The sequence below is a fragment of the Labeo rohita genome, chromosome 25 (assembly GCF_022985175.1).
Source record: "Labeo rohita strain BAU-BD-2019 chromosome 25, IGBB_LRoh.1.0, whole genome shotgun sequence".
Taxonomy (NCBI): domain Eukaryota; kingdom Metazoa; phylum Chordata; class Actinopteri; order Cypriniformes; family Cyprinidae; genus Labeo; species Labeo rohita.
Window position 1 is genome coordinate 8,049,403 of NC_066893.1, and position 13,708 is coordinate 8,063,110.

The 13,708-nt window shown below is 33.5% G+C and overlaps 1 protein-coding gene across 3 annotated transcripts in view; it reads right to left on the reverse strand.

Annotated features, from left to right (window-relative positions):
- The window catches only part of atp8b4 (ATPase phospholipid transporting 8B4), a 50,102-nt gene that overhangs the window by 36,235 nt on the left and 159 nt on the right, over nt 1-13,708 (reverse strand). Inside the window, exons 2-3 of one of the 3 annotated variants that reach the window (XM_051099317.1) lie at nt 11,470-11,537; nt 379-474 (exon numbers count right to left, since the gene is read on the reverse strand). In XM_051099317.1, coding sequence (XP_050955274.1) covers nt 379-454 — 76 coding nt within the window. In that variant the 5' untranslated portion in view covers nt 455-474; nt 11,470-11,537. Of the gene's footprint in view, nt 1-378; nt 1,063-11,469; nt 11,538-13,708 lie in introns of those variants that run through there. The other 2 variants (XM_051099316.1, XM_051099318.1) reach the window with 2 other exon arrangements.

Below are 13,708 nucleotides of genomic sequence, written 5' to 3' on the forward strand. Positions count from 1 at the left end.
CAGGCACCAACAAGTACATTTCCATAAAAGAGCCACAACAGTTGTGAAACTTCAACCAAAATCCTTATGTGTGTCTCAATTCTAGTAGCTTGTCCACTAATCTGATACTCCTCATCTTACTCAATTTCTAAGGAACCATGAACAGGCTCGATATTTTCCAAAGCCACTAACGGCGATGTCCCGAGAGCGATGTCTATGAGCTCATCAGTGCATATCACTCAGCAAATGAGGGAAGTAAAAATAGAAAGAGTGTAAGTGAGAAGCTATCGTTGATTCCCTGAAATCAAACGTCTTCCACAGTTTCCACAGATGTATCCAGCTACACATCCCCCGTTTATCATCTCTCCCTCCCAATCCCACAAGTCCTTGCAGCTCTACCTTGTCCGGGTGATTTTGAGCGTGGGTTCCAACCTCCTCTCCATGGTACTAACATCCATAGCCATCGCAGCGCCATTGCCTGTTTGCAATGTCATTCTTCGAGCGGCACAAACAAACGTCCAGGCATTAGATTAGACAGTCAAAGCATGAAACGTACACAATCTGAGGTGCCTGCTTTCTGTTGGGCAGGCAGTTTCGTGTTATGTAGCAGACGTTGCCTGCGCTTGTCTGTGAGTGCAAGAGATTGAGACGTGTTTTGCTCCGTCCCGCCTGTGGAATTTCATCGCCCGCAGGGCTTATGCTTATTAGCATAAAGCTACTCCTAATCATTTACCAGCTCTTCAGTGAGGAGTTAGTGAAGCGTCTGGCATTATAAACACAGGTCTTGCTTTTGGAAAAGCCCAGAGGATTTTTTATTGCTCTGAAGTTGCTCTTTCATTTTTTGGTAATTAAAAAGGTTTTACACATTAAAGGTATAAACATTAGTGTTGTGAAAAATCATGAAAATGATTTTAGGGAAAAACGACCGTAACAAATCAGTCTTTATATGCAATTTTGTCAAATTGTGCATTCAACATGGATTCAACTATATGAATTGGTAACACTTTACAATACGGTTCATTAGTTAACATTAGTTACAGGAGAAGTTCACTTCCAGAACAAAAATGTACAGATAATTCTTATCATCCAAGATGTTCATGTCTTTCTTTCTTCATTCGATAAGAAATTATGTTTTTCTGGACGTCACGAGTTTGAACATCCGAAATGCGGTTTAAAGAAGTCCACTTCCAGAACAACAATTTACAAATAATGTACTCACCCCCTTGTCATCCAAGATGTTCATGTCTTTCTTTCTTCAGTCGTAAAGAAATTATGGTTTTTGATGAAAACATTTCAGCATTTTTCTCCATATAATAGACTGATATGGTGCCCCGATTTTGAACTTCCAAAATGCAGTTTAAATGCGGCTTCAAACGAACCCAAATGTGGTTGTAAACGATCCCAGCCAATGAAGAAGGGTCTTATCTAGCAAAACGTTTGGTTATTTTCATAGAAATAATACAATTTATATACTTTTTAATGCCAAACACTCGTCTTGTCTCACTCTGCCTGGACTGTTTTTTTTTCGGTTAATGACAGTTAGGGTATGTCGAAAAACTCCCATCTCATGTTCTCCCTCAACTTCCTATATCACTGTTTTACCATTTTTGTTAAGGGTGTTTGATCTTCTTTGCATGTTCACTTTCCAAAGACTGGGTCGGTACTTCTGCAGCGATGTAGGATGATTTTGAAATGATTTTTGAAGTTGAGGAAGAAAATACGATTGGAGTTTTTCGACATACCCTAACTGTCTTGAGTCAGAATACACAGAGTTCAACAAGATATGTGTTTGAGATTAAAAAGTATATAAATTGTATTATTTTTATGAAAATAAGGAACGTTTCGCTAGATAAGACCCTTCTTCCTCGGCTGGGATTGTTTATAACTGCATTTGGGATCATTTGAAGCCACATTTAAGCTGCATTTTGGAAGTCCAAAAACGGAGCACCATATCAGTCCATTATATGGAGAAAAAATGCAGAAATGTTTTCCTCAAAGAACATAATTTCTTTACAACTGACGAAAGAAAGACATGAACATCTTGGATAACAAGGAGGTGACTACATTATATGTGAATCTTTGTTTTGGAAGTGGACTTCTCCTTTAAATGCAGCTTCAAATGTCTCTAAATGATTCCAGCAAAGGAAGAAGGGTCTTATTTAGCGAAACAATTTGTCATTTAAAAAAAAAAAAAGACAATTTATATAGTTTTTTAACCTCAAAAGCTCGTCTTGTCTAGCTCTGCGTGAACTCTGTGTATTCCAGTTCAAGACAGTTAGGGTATGTTGAAAAACTCCCATTTCATTTTACTTATCCAACTTCAAAATCATCCTACATTGCTGCAGAAGTACCGACCCAGTGTTTACAAAGTGAACATGCAAAGAAGAACAAACTGTCTTTAGAAAAAAAGGTAAAAAAGCAATGCAGGAAGATTTGGAAGTTGGAGAAGAAAATGAGATGGGAGTTTTTCAACGGAATTGGGCTACTTCAACACTATTGCCGCGGGTTTTTTCATGTCAGCGGGTTGAAGCGACCCCACTAACGTAATATTTAGCCCCTGGAATGCTAATTTTACCAGAGGAACCTTGCCAAAAATGTGTATTTTACCCCCTGGAGAGCGATTTTTAATGGGGGACCCACCTCAAAATGCCATTGGTCTACTTTTGTGCTAGTTTTGAGCGGGTTTTGTTGTGAAAACCTGGCAACCCTGGACCTACCCTAACTGTGTTGAACTGGAATACACAGAGTTCACACAGAGCGAGACAAGACAAGCATTTGAGGTTATAAAGTATATAAATTGTAATTTTGTAAGAAAATAACTAATCATTTTGCTAGATAAGACCCTTCTACCATGGCTGGGACCATTTAGAGCCCTTTGAAGCTGCACTGAAACTGCATTTTAGAAGTTCAAACTCACGGGCACCATTGAAGTCCACTATATAGAGAGAAAACCTGAAATGTTTTCCTCAAAAAACATAATTTCTTTACGACTAAAGAAAGAAAGACATGAACATCTTGGATCACAAGGGGGTGAGTACATTATCTGTAAATTTTAGTTCTGGAAGTGAACTTCTCCTTTAACTACATTAGTTAAAATTCACTCCTGTGAACACATGGAGAAGAATGACACGAAAGAGTAGAGATTGTTGAATAAAGTCATTATTTTAGTTTTCTTCGCGCACAAAATCTTTATAGCATTACAGCTGAAACCACTGACGTCACATGGACTATTTTATCGATGTCCTTACTACCTTTCTGGGCCTTGAATGTATCAGTTGCGTTGCTGTCTATGCAGGGTCAGAAAGCTCTCAGATTTGATAAAAAATATAGGTTTTACAGGTTCGGACTGACATGAGGATGAGTAATTAATGACAGAATTTTCATATCTGGGTGAACTATCTCTTTAATCAGGTTAGACGCTGTATTGAATTTAACGCTGATGAAAATTTGTTCAGATTTGTTTCGTCAGCTGAACAATCGGTATGTTGTTAAACAACAGTAAAATCCACTGAACGTGCTGTACTTCAGTCCCTCACAGTCTCGTTTTCACTCATGTCAAAAATGAAACATGGCGCTACCCTGACTAAAGTTTCTTACTCCATGTTTCATCATCTCTTTCAAATGTAAATAAGTTAAAAGAAGTCCTGCCCACTGCATGCCATTCAAATATATCAGTCGTGGCATATCGAAACCTCTACAAGTTGCCACATTTCTACCGTTAATGTCGCCACACCAGCTGATGAAAAAAGTGCCAGACATGAACACAGTTTAATACATTGCTCTGAAACTCTAGGGGAGAAACTTATTAGATTACTTTTTGAAAAACATCAGAGGACTAAAGCTAGAGTCTCCATTTGCTCTCCATTTAATTTTATTGCTGTCTAGAAAGCACTTCTACAAATGAGGTACAAAAACAGAGCCTTGTTTTTAATGAATGGTCTTTGAAAGCAGGCGCTATCCATCAGAAACACTGTGGAGGTCTAAAATTTCTTATTATACAGTTGAAGTCAAAAGTTGACATACACCTTGCAGAATCTGCAAAATGTTTATTATTTTACCAAAATAATAGGGATCATACAAAATGCATGTTATTTTTTATTTAGTACTGACCTGAATAAGATATTTCACATGAAACACGTTTACATATAGTCCTCGAGAAAATAGTAGTTGAATTGACAAAAACGACCCTGTTCAAAAGTTTACATACACTTGATTCTTAATACTGTGTTGTTACCTGAATGGTCCACAGCTGTGTGTTTTTGTTTAGTGATAAAGTCCCTTGTTTGTTCTGAACAATTAAACTGCCCACTCTTCTTCAGAAAATTCCTTCAGGTCCCACAATTTTTTTGTTTTACAGCATTTTTGTGTAACCCTTTCCAACAATGACTGTATGATTTTGAGATCTTTCTGAGGACAACTGAGGGACTCTTATGCAACTATTACAGAAGGTTCAAACGCTCACTGATGCTCTAGAAGGAAAAACAATGTGTTAAGAGCCGGGGTGAAAACTTTTGAACAGAATAAAGATGTGTACATTTTTCTTATTTTGCTTAAATATCATATTTTTTTTTAAATTCACTACTGCCCTTTAGAAGCTACAGAAGATACCTACATGTGATCTTAAAATTCCAAAAGTTTTCACCCCCTTCCACTGTGTTTTTCCTCTAGAGTATCAGTGAACATTTTAACCTTCTGTAATAGTTGCATATGAGTCCCTCAGTTGTCCTCAGTGTGAAAAGATGGATCTCAGAATCATACAGTTATTGTTGGAAAGGGTGCAAATACCAAAAAAAGTGTGGGACCTGAAGGATTTTTCTAAAGAAAAGCAGACAGTTTAACTGTTCAGAACAAACAAGGGCCTCATGAACAACTATCACTAAACAAAAAAACACAGCTGTGGATCATTCACGTAACAACACAGTATTAAAAATCAAGTGTATGTAAACTTTTGAACAGGGTCATTTTTGTCAATTCATCTATTATTTTCTCTTGTAGACTATGTGTAACATCTTTTATGTGAAATATCTTATTCAGGTCAGTACTAAATAAAAAATAACATGCATTTTGTATTATCCCTATTATTTTTGGTAAAATAGTTAACATTTTGCAGATTCTGCAAGGTGTATGTAAACTTTCGACCTCAACTGTATAAAGTTTTTTCAACCCTGTTACCGTTTACATTGTCTAAATACATTTAAAACCCTGACTTTTGGAACTTTGCCATTATCTAACTATAAACATTAAAGAAATAGAAAAAGTATTCAAAAGAAGGCAGCAGAATATGTAACAGGGTGAAAAAAAGGTTAAATTAAGCTGTCGCATAGGGCTGTTATCATTAAACTTATTTCTACAGTAAATTTAAGAAAAAATATATGTTGCTTATTTTTCACCTTTGCGATAACTTGAACAGTTGCAGCATGGAATATTGCATCCTCAACCTCAATCTCAATCTCATATTTTTGTAGTATCTCATACAGTCTGTGTGACTTAATATAGTCAAACTCTCTGAGCTCAAATGGTGGATCTACTGTTCACTGTACAACACGGGCGATGTTCTTTGTGTTACTGTAACATGGTGACGTGAAACATTAATCATTACAACATAATCCATATGAATCGATCCAAATTTGGGGATCTGGGCTTGGGTCCAGTTTATATTTTTGCTGAAGGTTACATTATATCACAGCCCGAACAAGCTTGCTGGAATTGTATTGCACCGCAGTCACATCACTCACTCCAGACTTTCCTCAAGCATTGCTAAACCTTATGTTTACAGCCAGATATGCTGAACAGGAACTGGAACTACACAAGTCTTGCCAAATGAGGGAGTCAATAGATGAAATCCCACACTGTTTGTGAACACCTTAAAAAAAGCTAGCAAGTCTAGAAACTACTTATCCTGGTGAAAAAAACAGCATATGCTGGTAGGTATTTTTTGATGCTGGGATGCTGGTTAGGTAGGTTTTGCTTAGCTGATTTTTGCTGGTCCTTTGCTGGTTTATGCTGGTCCTTAGCTAGTCATGTTGCTGGTCAAGGACCAGCTTCCAAACCTACCTACCCAGCATCCCAGCATCAAAACTTACCTACCAGCATATGCTGTTTTTTTCAACAAGGTAGCAACATAGTAAAACACTCAGAACACATTGGAAACACCTGGCAACCTGCCAAAACACCATAGAAACTGTCTAGCAACATGCCACACCTATAGCAGGGGAAGTGGAAAAATATAGGAGAAAAATCTTTAGTTTTTTTATCAAGAATCTGATTACAGGTTTTAACAGAAAAAACAGAGAATCTTAACCACAACTTCAAGAAAATCACTTCTACATTTTATTTGGTTGAGCAAGGTGACTCAGCAGGCAAGGAGAACAACTTCCTTTTGCAAAACGCTACTTAACCTCTCAAGCCTTTACCAGAATAGCCTGGTAAATCATTTCTGCGTTGGTCTTTGTTGGTTCGTTGACTGCTATGGCTTTGTGAAACACGAGAATTTGTTTCCTCATTTAGCTCAGGTGCTACAACCGTCATCAACCATTAATAATTGAACAGTTTCCACACCCAGAGATGCACCAGATGAGTTTACACTCAGTTTACAAAGTTGCCCCCAGCGCATAAGGCATTAATTCACATAACAACTTGCCTAAACTCCAAAAGCTACTACTAGGTGAAAAACAGAACCATGTTCATTGTTAAATAGGGTTTTTAAGTTAAGCTATATGGTTCTGTCTGTGGAGAACCTATAATCACACTATAGGTTCAACAAATCAGCACAGCTTTCTGGGTTCGTACAGCACAAATACATTGATTCAAAAGTATAAAAAGCTGTTTCTTTCTCATTGATACAGTTAGTCGTGTCAGCCTCATAATTTGGCTTGTTTGACCAACTGTTGCTGATGCTAGCAATGCCAATGGGCATTTTCTTTAATTTTTTTATGCAAACACTTAAGCCAAGAGTATTCTTTGGTTTTACAAACACTTACACCCAAAGTATTCTTCTTCTTTTTTTTTTACACAAAAGCTTATGCCAATAGTATTCTTCAGTTTTTAAGTACATTTAAGTCGAAAGTATTATTTGTTTTTTTAAGTGGACACTTAAGTCCAGAGTATTTTTTATGAACCCTTAAACCAAAAGTATTCTTTGGTTAACATGAACACTTAATCCCAGAGTATTCTTTAGTTTGCGAGAAAACTTAAGCCCAAAATTATTCTTTGTTTATTATGCAAATACTTAAGCCTAGAGCATTTTTTATTTCTTTACACTGACGCTTAAGTAGAGTATTCTTCTCTTTTTACTTTTTACTCAAACACTTAAGACCAAAGTATGCTTCAGTTTTATAAACTTAAACCAAGAGTATTCTTAATTTTTTTTTATGCGAACACTAACACCCAAAATTTTTTTCCAGTTTTTACAAATGCTTAATCCTAAAGTATTCTTTGCTATAGTTGCATACAGCATGCATTGCGCAAATTTCATCATTATTGTACGTGATTTTTCTATTCCACATAACAATGTTTCTTTCAGTTAATTTTGCTAAACGTTCATATGTGTGCATATGCTAAGTATTTACGCTGAAACTAAAGTACAGTTTTGGCTGCAGTGTTTGCGTACAGCTAAACACATATCCTTACAATATATACTTAAAGTGATAGTGTGAGCGAACACAGGCCCTCGACACATCACACTATCTGTGCTATTTCTCTCCAGAATTATTCAGACTGATAAAACGTCTCCAGTACTTGTTTGCTGTCCATCTCATTTGCTTTTTCAGTTGTAAAACAACATCCAATGTTGCCACCTTGTGGACAAATTAATTAGCGCAAACAAAATCAAGATGCACCGTGCACTGACATATAGCGCCACTGGGCCATTATATATATATATATATATATAATCTGTCTGTGCATGTACACTGTAAAAAAGAATTTGTTGAGTCAACTTAAAATAATTTGTAACCTGGCTGCCTTAAAATTTTAAATTCAGTCAACTCAAAAAAATTTTATTCAACTTGAAATGTTAAATTATACTAAGTGACAACTTAGATATTTGATTTGTATCAACTTAAAATTTTAAGGCAGCTGGGTTACTTACCCATCTGTTAAGTTTAGCAAACACAAATATCTAAGTTAGTACTTAGTACAACTTAACATTTCAAGTTGACTAAACTTATTTTAGTTGAGTGAACTTAAAATTTTAAGGCAGCAGGGTAACAAATTATTTTAAGCTGAGTCAACAAATTGTGTTTTTTTATTTTTTACAGTGTACACTGTAAAAAACAATTTGTTGGGGCAACTTAGAATAATTTGTTACCTGGCTGCCTTACAATTTTAGGTTCAGTCAACTCAAAAAAAAGTTTATTCAACTAGAAATGTTAAATTATACTAAGTGACAACTTAGATATTTGAGTTGATTCAACTTAAAATTTTAAGGCAGCTGGGTTACTTACCCATCTGTTAAGTTTAGCAAACACAAATATCTAAGTTAGTACTTAGTACAACTAAACATTTCAAGTTGACTAAACTTATTTTAGTTGAGTGAACTTAAAATTTTATGGCAGCAGGGTAACAAATAATTTTAAGTTGACTCAACAAATTGTGTTTTTTGTTTTTTTACAGTGTACACTACAAGTGTAAAATTGAAATTAAAAATTGAAAATGCAAGATGAATCATCAATGTTTTTGGTACATTTTCCTGAAAGAGGCTGTAAATTAAATGCGCACATCTGCTAAATGTTTATTTTTAATTCCAATAAGAGCAAAGAGTACATTAGCATGTCATAGACTGAAGTCACATAGTTAATCTGTAACAGTCGAAGATAGTTTCCTTCTTTTGACTTTGCACAAAGGCTTCTTGACAAACATTTCAGCAATTACGGAAATTACAGTACAAGTGTTACAGTACAAAAAGCATCCACAAAATGCTTAAATGACCTCTGTGACTAATACGTGGAGGCGTGTTTGTACTTGACCACTTAAACACTGACAAAGAAAGTCAACAGTCAGGCAACAATCTTATAACACAGCCAACTTCTCACTTTCAACATAACGTATTACAACAGCAAAGCTTAACACAAAATAAAAATACCTGCAGGTCTCACGCTCATGTCCCCTCAGTTATGAGCACTAGCGTGTAAGTGATCTCCATCCAGTTGCCCAGATCATGTTTTTAAAAAGATAAAATACTGAACTGCCTCTGCCGCCCAAGGGCAAGAAACGATCTGTGGTTTACGCAAGGTCAAATAGGCAAAACCATACGTCACTGGCGGATCTGTTACCTTTTCCTACCCATAATCACACACACAAATACGTAGTGCACTTCACGTCAGCATCCCTATAGCAGCAAAGCGTCTGCTTTATCTCTATGGACCAGGAGATGAGAGTATAAAGCAACAATGGAGTGATGTCACATGAAGGCAATACAAACTGTTTCTTCTTTTTAAGGCACTAATTAACTATTTCTGAGGATTGAAACCAGTTTGATTTGTTTATGTGTGAGAGCAGCAGCAACAATCACACAAGGAGGGTGTCATCAAGGTTTCTAGGCAACAAGACCTGAGAAGAGCAGAAGACCTCGGCTCAAACACATGGCGTCGTTGAATGCTGGAGCGAACAATAAACATTAAATGTACAACTTCAGAATGGATTAAGAGAGCAAGTCTTTTGTTCAGCAGAATCTGGTCTGCTGAACAGCAAAACGCTGTAATTATGTGGTTGTTTGTGGTGTCTATGGTTGATCATGTGACTGGGTATCAATTACTGTTGAAGAGAAGTAACTGCCCAAGAGAAAACATCATATTTCACCCCAAATGAGAAGAAAAAAAAAGTATATTGCAAATGTACTTGTTATTCTCAGTCGTGACTTTCATTAGATTCTAATTGCTCCAACGTCATATTTTAAAATAAAATAAAATTAAATTAAATAAAATTAAATTAAATAAAATTAAAATTAAATTAAAAGATGATTTAATCAGGTGAAAACCCTAAGGTTTTTTTTTTGCCATCATGGCAATTTACTTGTCTTGAAAATAATGTCAATAATTTTATGCTTATATTGTAATAATTTCTAAATAATTACTTTAAAAAGTTCCATAAATTTTAAATATATAATAAAAAAAAAATAAAATAAAATTTAAAAGTATATATTGCAAATTTATACTGTATAAGTTATAATATATAAAAAATACATAATTAAATTTTGTTTGTATTTCATTTAGTTTTTTTGTATTCTGACTACATTATCATGACAATTAAGCAAATTTTTATTTGTATTTTTTTTTTCTGGAATTTCCATTATTCTTAATGGTGATTTTTGTGAGATTCTCATTACTCTGATAATGTAATATATATAAAAAAAATAAAAACTGATTTAATCAGCATAATTTTTTACTGTAATAATGTATTGTTTTAATACAATAAAAACTGATTTAATCAGCATAAATTTTAAAAATCATACTTTTAAGATTTGTTTTTAATTACAGTGATAAATGAGATTTTTCTGCATCATCATTACAATTTACTTGTCTTTAAAATAATGTGACAATAATATTTTTATGCTTATGTTGTAATAATTTCTCAACGATTATTTAAGGAAAGTTCAATAAATGTTAAATATAAAAGGTAAAACATTTAAAAAGTATATACTGCAAATTCATAATATTTTATAGAAATATATATATTATTTTATTAAATGTATATATATTTTAAATTTACAGTATTTTTGTGACTATATTTTCATGACAATTAAGCAATTTTTTTTGGAATTCCCATTATCAGTGGTGATTTTCATTAGATTCTCTTTACTGTAATAACGTAAGTTTTTTAAAAAAAATAAAATAAAATAAAAATGGATTTAATCAGCATAAATGAAAAAATATTCTTTTGAGGGTTTTTAATTACAGTGACAAACATGAGTTTTTGCATCATGGCAATTTACTTGTCTGGAAAATAATGTCACAATAATATTTTATGCTTATGTTGTAATCATTTCTCAATAATTATTTAACAATTTCAATAAATGTTAAATATAAAATATAAAATATATTTAAAAAGTATATATTGCAAATTTACAATATGCAATTTATAATATATAAAAATACATAATTGCAATTTTTTGTACTTTTTGTAAAATAAAAACAGATTTAGATAAATAAAAAAAAACTTTTTTAAGCATTTAAACATGAGATTTTTTTGCATCATGGCAATTTACTTGCTCGTCTTGCAAATAACGTCACAATAATGTTTTTGTGCCTATGCTGTAACAATTTTCTCAACAATTACTTAAAAAATTCAATAAACGCTAAAATCTAAAATATATTTAAAAAAATTAAACCTGCTAAGTTACTGTCATATCAATAAACTTCAATTATACTATTGTATATACTGCACATGAAAATAAATTCATTCACATTTGGGGTTAATTGAATACACCAACATTTTTAAACAGCAATGTCAATATATGTGTTTGTGTTTTTAAACATTTGTCCAAGTACGAACCAATGCGAACGTCCTTCTTCCAAATTGCCATAACATCAGGCCATCTCCAACGGGTCCTAAGGGTTTCTCTGAAAAACATGCCAAGAAAACAAGCGTGAGTCAAATAGCACATTTCCACTGAACAACATGTAATCTTACTCACAGAAATGACTAGATTTCATTTAGCTGATCTGAAAATTGTACTGATAGTGATTTTATACAAAGACACAGACAAACAGTGACAACCCAACTAAACACTTTCCGATAAAGCCATAATGTAATTCATAAAAGCTTGTTTACTTGCACTGCGATGCATATCAGCTGTTCAGCTAGAGTCACACACCACAGTGTAATTGTCTTTTAAAGGAGCACGCAGTTCTCGCTGTTTTTAATGTCTGACGCACACTGTGTCTCTTCCCCCACACCGTCCTAATGAGGACCCAGCGGAGCTGCAGCCAGGAAACCCGTCAGGTCTCTGGGAACACAGGCTTTCTCCACGGGGAACACTGCAGTAAACACAGGTGATCCCGCTGCAGTGTCCTGCCATATGCTGGCTTTGCATGACAAAACCATTTGCGGTGAATACAGAAAAGGCTTCTATAGGTGGGACATTATACTGAACGTAGCCGTGAAGGGGTTGGACACTTCCCTGATTTAGTGTGTGGGAAGGTTTGTTGAAAATAAACGTGACTTGGAAGAACCCAGCCATGCACACTTTAGATGTCTGACTAGATATTGTAAATATCATTAGCTCATTAATAAAGGCTCCAGAACTATATTAAGGAAGACTAAATGTGGGACCTAAATGTGCAGTTTTTGTCTACTCCAGAACCACTGGTTTACTGGGAATCAACATTGAAAGTAAGCAGTAGAGACATCTGACATACTGACCCAACATGACTGCAGAACTCTACAGACCAAAATAAATCTGACTACAGACTCTCATATACTGATAGTCTCATATTCTCTGTCTGTCGATAAAGAGAAACATCAAGAAGCGTAAGAAAATACCATGGAATTAAATTGAGATTTGCCAGAATTATAGACTAACAAATACAGATCCAACATATGTAACAAAGACCAAAGAAAGAAATATTTTAAGAAAAATATTTAAATCAATAGTAATTAATTAAACATATTATATATTAATTTTTAATTGAATAAAGCAAATAATATAAATAATAATAATAATTTTACCTACATTTATTGTGTTATATAAGTAATTACATTTTAAATAATAATAATAATAATAATACAATTACTATATCAACAATAATAATGATGAGGATGATTACATAGTTATGCATAACCGACATATTACACTAGGTCTAGTATTATTTGAAATAAAATAAATATTTGACATAAAATAAAATATTCAGTAATTTTTACCTAAATGTATTGTTATATAAATACATTAATAATAATTTGCATTATTATTGTTGTTATTATTACTGCTGTATAGTTACGGATTACCAACATATCGCACTATAGATACATTTTAAAACAGAATACATATTTTGTACCGAATTATTGTTATAAGAACATGTAATAAATATTTGATATTAAATTTACATATTAAATTTAAAACAATAATGACAACAACTATTATTATTATTATATAGTTACATATTATAAATATCAGATATATTTTAAATGCAATTAAATCTGATATTAAATATTACATTTAAAGTATATAATATATATATATATATATATATATATGAAAATACACTCATCTATTATCAATCTATATCAACCTAGTACATATTTTAAATGCAATTCAATATTAAATTAAAAAATAAATTAAAATCTATAATTTATTTTAATATATCTAAACTATATATATGATATTTATGTACATTATTATATTTAGAATATTTTTAATTACAATTAACATTGAGAATGCACTATCTATTACCATTTTTCAATGTCTAAATAGACAAATTAGTCAGACCCAAGGTAAAAAATCTCGTCTGTCACCTCAGTTGTACCTTACAGCCCAATAATGGAAAGCCTGTGGTCAATTAGCCAACCTTAAGTGGCACATCCAGTAGATACAAAATAAGATCGATGATTACAATAAACGGACATCCTATATATATAAGATCTGCTACAGAATGCAATAATAAGGCAATACTATGCCACTGAATGACAAGCATGCCCGACAGACAGTCATATACGCTGTAACGCTCATCGCTCATAACTGCGGTGTATCACTACAGCTCATTCACCAGCACCACATCACGATTCATTATAAACA